A 6,495-nucleotide genomic window follows, 5' to 3' on the forward strand; every position below is an offset into this window, starting at 1 on the left:
GAAGATGCCCCCGGCGAATCAAACGCTCAGATTCTGGGTTACGGAGTTTTAAATGTAGGCGTGATCGCGGTAGCGGCCTCGAGCTGTTTCTCACCCGCATACCAGACAACATTTCTTACCATAATCATACAATTTTTTTTATTTTATTTATTTACTTTTTTTTTTTTTAGAATTATCGGAGGTCCGTTTTTGGTGCAAAGGGTCGGTTTTTCGGACGTAGAGCATCAGAAAAAATTTTTAAGACAATTTTATTGTAGAGGATGAAATTTCATGAAGTTTAAGTACCCACAAGACCGAGTTAAAAAAATTTTTACCAGTTTTGCGAAATTCGCGTTTTTTCGCGGAAATTTCAAACTTTGATAATTTTTAATCATTTAACTATCGGCGTTAGAAAAAAATGTTTCAGACAAAAATTGTACCTACAAGTGTCCTCTGTAAAATGAAATTAGTCCAGTTGCTTCATTTAGATTAGGATAGAAGTTATGAATTTTTAAAGATGGAGGAATTTGTGAAATAGAAGAATTTTCGGGAAAAATGGGTTTTTTTTTTTTTTTGGGTTGGGGGCGCTGAAAACTTTGAGAAAAAATGGCGGAATTGGAAAAATTGGTAATGTATTTTAAAGCTGAGACTTTGAGGATTATAAAAATGCCGGCGAAGATATAAAATGATAAGTGTACTTTTAGTAATCTTCTAAGAAAGTGTTAAAAAATTTTTTTCTCAAAAATCTTGAATTTTTCTTAAAAAATTTTTTATTATTTATTTTAATTAAATTTTATTATTGTATCAGTAAAGTAAATAAAAATATTAGATAATTAATAAATAAAATTATTTATTTATTAAAAAAACAAATTATATTCTAAATAAATTTTTTTATAACTAAAAAACATAATTTTGAATTTTTCCCGCGGAACATTTGATTTCTTTCTTAGGGATTGAGAAAGATGACCTTGACGCCACCTGCCGGGAAAAATGTAAAGCAAAGTGGTGGCAAGTGCTATACAAAACAATAACAAATTTATTAAATAAATTTTTTTTTTAATCTAATTGAAATAAATTTTGATAATGTCTTCGTCAAAAGTTTCTTGCTGTATCCGTGGTTGTTCCAATATGCCATATAAAAACAAAAATCAAAATACAAGTGTTAAATTTTATCGTTTCCCTGCAAGTACTCTGAACTCAGCGTGGATAACCCTTAAACGTCAACAATGGATAAATGCAGTGAAAAACTATGTGTAAGTAAATTATTTTAATGAAAAAATTAAATTAATCACGATCAAATTTAAAAGGCCAAGTAATATGAAATAGAATATTAAATTATACAATGATTATTTTGTAAAGTAAATAAAAATGTACTAAGGAAAAATGAAATTTAAAATAATTTTTTTCAGGAAATATCCAAATGATTGGGAACCAACTCAAAATACTCGGATTTGTAGTGCTCATTTTGTTAATAATCAAAAGTCAGAACATCCTCGGCATCCTTCATACATACCAACAATTTTTCCTGGTAAAGTAAATATCAAAAAATCTACTCAAGCATTTGAACGTTTCGAACGATTGCGACAACGAAATTTACGAAGTGAAATGAATATCATTAATAATAAAATTAATAATACTAGTAATAATATTATAAGTAATAATATAAATAATCTGTCAAGTTTTTTTATTTCATTAAAAACTGGAATAAAATTTACTTCTATACTTCGAAACTTTTATGAAAATTAATTTAGCAGATATCTTATAATTTTAAGAATTTTGTGAATAAATAAATTAAATCAAAGAACATGAGAAAAAAATTGACGTTTAGAAAATTAAAAAAATAAAAAATCAAATTTTTTAGAAATAATTTTTGGAACAAATTTATTTATTAAAAAAATTAAAAAATGGTTAAGTGACTGCTAACTTTAATGTCATAAACTTTTTACTAGGTTTATATTTAATTATAAATTTTGTAAATTTATGAACATTAAAAATAATTTTAAATAAGCTTCGATGTAGCCAGATTTGTCATATTTTTAATATTGTATAAAATAATTGTTAGAATAATTAGTAACTAACATGAATTTTTATATTGTACACCTCGGAAACTTTGGTTTGAGCGACAACTGAGCAGGTTATGGTTGAGTGTTTATTTAAATCTTCTGTTTCCACAACGTTTAAAACGTGTCCTGACTCAAATAATTTTTTACCCTTGATGTCATTTTGACCCCTAATAAGGGTATTTTTGACCGGCAAGAACCCGAATTTAATTATTTTTTGCATTCTTAATGTCAACTAATACTGATTATTACATTGTGTACATCACTAAGCTTTATATTTATAACACCAGGGCGCTCCACTTTCAGCAGTAGTGCTGCCTCTACAGTTCTCTCTCAATCCCTTTACCAGACGCAAGTTTTATAAATGACAGCCAGCGCCTCTGTAGGTTAGAAATAGTAGAAATAAATAATTTCTACCAGTCGACAAAAAGGTAGAGGAAACTTGAAAAGAAAACGATACGGTCACCGCATGCTCGTGTATTGACTGAAATAAATAAGTCCTTAATTCTAACCTAAATTATTAAAAATATTAAGAGGTGAGTAAAAAATTTGTTATTGATATATATTTTATAATTAATTATTAATTAATTTTTTTAAGATATTTATTTTGACAAAATGAAGGAAGTAAAGAATAAAAATTTAGAAGGAAAATTAAAATCATCTATTAAAGAAGAGGACGAGTTTATTCAAAATATTTTTGATAAAATGCCCTTGACATCACAAAAACTCGGTAATTATTATTATTATATTTTTTATGGATTATTTTAAATTAATAATTTTTAGATTTTTTTTTTATAAAATAAATTACAGTTCCTGTTTAAAAATATTGATTGAAAAGAATTAAAAATGATGAAATTCGAATTATCATTTTAATTTAATTAATTCTAAAATTCTTCCAGCAACAAACGTAAAATCAGAACCTGAAAAAAAAATAATTTACTCAAAAATCAAGCCAGTATTTAACGCAGAAGGTCACATGATATTTTCAAAATTTGATTTCTCCGAAATTGGCACTAAGAAGCACCCAAAAAAATTCCTGGGCTCAAAGGACCCGAAGAAGCGCCTGGAAGAGCTCAAGGCCAAAAATCAAAAATTGAAGGAACTGAAGGCAGCTGGTGAGACGAAAAAAGCTAAACAACTCGAGCAGAAAGATTCCTGGCGCGCGATCCTGGCCCGAGCGGCCGGCGAGAGGGTGAGTTTCTTAATAAATCTTTTAATATCTCGAGAGTCGTTGGTGCGAGGACGACGGGAGTGGGCTCAGGGGAAAGGGGATTAAATTCCCCAGAGAATGAGTACCCACAACCTTAGGTGCTCCTGGAGGTAGTGCTGGAAAATCACCTGGAGAACCAGGGTGGAAAAAAAAATTTTTTTTTTTCTCATTTTCTTTCTTTTGAAGAGGAACAAAATTTATTATAATTTTTTTTTTTTTTTTTTCAGGTCCTGGATGACCCGGAGCTCCTGAAGAAGACGATCAAGCACAAGGAGAATTTGAAGAAGCACAGCGCGAAAAAATGGGAAGCCAGGACCACTAAAGTGCAGAAGGACATCGAGACCAGGCAGAAGAAGCGCCAGGAGAATATTTTGAAGCGCAAGAAGGATAAGAAGACTCATAAATTGAAGAGGGCGTCGAAGAAGGGGAGGATCATCCCTGGGTATTGATGTATTTTTTAATAAATAATGTTTTTATATAAGTTAATTAAGTTTTTTTATTATTATCAATATTAATTGATTAAAAATTAATTTTAAGTGATAACATTAAAATTACGATTTTTTGACTTTGACTATTTTTATTAAATAAACATTCAGTCCTAGAAAAAAATTTTTTAGTCAAAAGTTGTAGCCAAAAGTATATTCTTTAAAATAAAATTAGACCGGTTCCTTAATTTTAATTACAAACAAAGTTATGAATTTTTTTACGCATCAAATACATGATAAAATCTAAAAATATCGTGATTTTTGAAATGGGGGCGCTGAAAATTTTGACAAAAAATGGCGGAATTTAAAAAACTAATAGTGGATCTCAAAGCTAAGACTCTTATAAGGATTCTAAAAATGCCGACCAAAACATAAAAATAATTATTTACATATTTTTAATTTCATTGAAATTAAAAAATAATCTACTTGACAAAATTACATAATTAGTTGCATAAATAATAAAATAAAAAATATATCCGCGATATTTTTATTGGCTACAGTCATAAATGATGATGTTATTAATCTCAATAAATATGTTTTACGATTTATTTTGACACAGCACAATAATTAAATAATTGATAACGAATAACAAAAGCGCCGTATTGAAAAGTAAGTGGTATTAACCATTGAAATGAATCAGTTTTTTTATCAGCTTAAATAATTGATCAATTAAAATTGATTGATCGACTATAAATGTATGAAATCATTCAAATGATCGGCTTATTTCCTAACTGTCGTTATAGAAGTTCCTTTTTTTAATAATTATTTTAAAAATGTCAATCATCGAGTCAATTGGTGTTTTTATCATTTTTACGCAACTTCACTCAAGTTTGGTAAGATTATTATTTTTTTAAGATTAATTTTTATCAAAAAAAAAAAAAAAAAAAAAAAAAAAAAAACATTATTTTCCATTACTTAAACATTTTAAACATTTTCATCATTTGGATTTCATTTTCCATCATTTTGACATCATGATAGAAAAATCAAAAATTTTATATAAAATAGTGAATTTTTCCATCACATTTACATCACTTTTCCATCACGCTGACATCACTTTTCCATCACACTGACATCATTTTCATCACTTTGACATCATTAGAATTTTTTTTTTTTTTTGAGAATCATGCTGCTATACATACCAAACATTTATAATTAAAAACAGTGCCAGATCTACGTAGAGCCTACACAACACGAATGGTCAGAACCAATTAAGACATCACAATGCGATTGCAGCAATGCTCCCAAGGAAAAAGAATACGGTTACAATTTTAGTTTTGAAAATTGTCCCGGCGGACAATACACCCCCGGATGTCAACCAACAGTGACCAAAATCCCACTAAACCGACGTCAAAGTTTGAATCACAGAAACTCAAACGTCAATGTCAACACCAACACCTTCTTTGCGCGTCGATTCCTTGATGACGATGGAAGGGGCAATATTAACATAAACACCAATGGCGACGATGCCGACCTTGATGCCGCCATTTTGTTGAAGAAACTCGGATTTATTTTTCCGAGACCTGGCTTTAGACATCATCAGAATCACAAGAGAACTCACCGTGGGAATCATGCTGCTTCCAGCATTCACGGACAGAGGAATAGAAACGTCATTGTTCGGACCAACGGCCAGGATGTCGGAGTTTTTGGAGATGTTAATGATAATGATGATGATTTTGTGTATTTTATTGATGACGATGCAGTAAAGTCTCTAGATAATGATGCGGATATCGTTGCTCCTTCACGGAGAAGCCCGTTTCGATCCTCACAGTCATTATTAGAATCCAAATCTTGAAAATTTGATGATTTATTTAATAGGAGAGTCATTTTTTTTTTAAGAGTCAAGCTGCGAACTTTTTTTCAATTGGCAATTTCGTGGAAACTATAAGAGATAGAAAAAAATTTTTTCAAACATTTTTCGTAGGAAATTTTGTCCTCTACAACTTTGTAATAATACATTTTTCTTGTATTTTCATTATTTTAGCTGTTATCTTCCTGGAATCTCCTAAGCTCAAAAAAAATTTTGACACATCTTTTGTAGAAAGTTAAAATATTCAATTAAAAATAGAAAACTTATCATTTTTTTATATCTTCGCCGGTATTTTTATCATCCTTAAAGTCTAACCTTTAAAATCCACTAAAAAATTTTTTTGATTCCGACAATTTTTCTCAAAGTTTTCAGCGCCCCCAACCTAAAACTCCCGTTTTTTTTTTTTTTTTTTTGGCAATTTTCTATGATTTTTATATTTAAACCTCTATAACTTTTTTTCTAATTGAAATTTTGGAACCGGACAAAATTCATCCGAAAGAAGACACTTGAAGCTGCAACTTTTGTATGAAAAATTTTTTTCTAACCTCAATAGTTAATTTAATAAAAATTTTCAAAGTTAAAACTTGCGATAAATTGATAAAATAAATCAAAAAAGGGTTTAAAACAATTTTTTAATATATTTATTGACTTTTATTACAATTTTTACATTATTGACACGTATATACACTCCTAGAGACCTATATATATATTAGAATGGCGGCAGCTTTAAAGCTTTGATCAGTTAAAATCTTAAAATTATCTAGAGTGCTCTTACGAAAATTTACAAAAATTTAAATATATAAAGCGTCTGTGATTTTTATAAGTGATATGCCATCAAATGATCTTCTCAAGACTTCCTTATCAGTATCAGAGGGCTAGGGGGTGGGAGGAATCACCTGGACCTCCAAATCAGCCGTGTGTCAGTAAATTATCGGAAGTTCCAGGACGAGGACG

General features: G+C 29.4%; 1 protein-coding gene and 1 long non-coding RNA gene across 2 annotated transcripts; both read left to right on the top strand.

Annotated features, from left to right (window-relative positions):
• The first annotated feature begins 932 nt into the window (after positions 1 to 932).
• Positions 933 to 1,657, top strand: LOC141532241 (uncharacterized). Its single transcript, XR_012480062.1, has 2 exons — positions 933 to 1,232; positions 1,389 to 1,657. It is a non-coding gene; the product is annotated as an uncharacterized LOC141532241 (long non-coding RNA).
• Positions 1,658 to 2,426: 769 nt separating this feature from the next.
• Positions 2,427 to 3,735, top strand: Surf6 (Surfeit locus protein 6). Its single transcript, XM_074250401.1, has 4 exons — positions 2,427 to 2,575; positions 2,638 to 2,769; positions 2,939 to 3,231; positions 3,477 to 3,735. The coding sequence occupies exons 2-4, from the start codon at positions 2,655 to 2,657 to the stop codon at positions 3,696 to 3,698; spliced, it is 630 nt and encodes a 209-aa protein (XP_074106502.1). The 5' UTR covers positions 2,427 to 2,575; positions 2,638 to 2,654; the 3' UTR covers positions 3,699 to 3,735.
• The last annotated feature ends 2,760 nt before the right edge of the window (positions 3,736 to 6,495 follow it).

This window comes from Cotesia typhae, unplaced genomic scaffold (assembly GCF_013202065.1).
Source record: "Cotesia typhae breed Kobodo isofemale line unplaced genomic scaffold, CoteBio_Ctyphae contig_59, whole genome shotgun sequence".
NCBI classification, from domain to species: Eukaryota; Metazoa; Arthropoda; class Insecta; order Hymenoptera; family Braconidae; genus Cotesia; species Cotesia typhae.

Bases quoted from the DNA above. Each gene is read 5' to 3' on its own strand.
- Surf6 (XM_074250401.1), top strand. From the start codon at position 2,655: ATGAAGGAAGTAAAGAATAAAAATTTAGAAGGAAAATTAAAATCATCT. The intron at 2,770-2,938 runs GTAATTATTATT...AAATTCTTCCAG, and splicing joins CTTGACATCACAAAAACTCG to CAACAAACGTAAAATCAGAA. The intron at 3,232-3,476 runs GTGAGTTTCTTA...TTTTTTTTTCAG, and splicing joins CCCGAGCGGCCGGCGAGAGG to GTCCTGGATGACCCGGAGCT.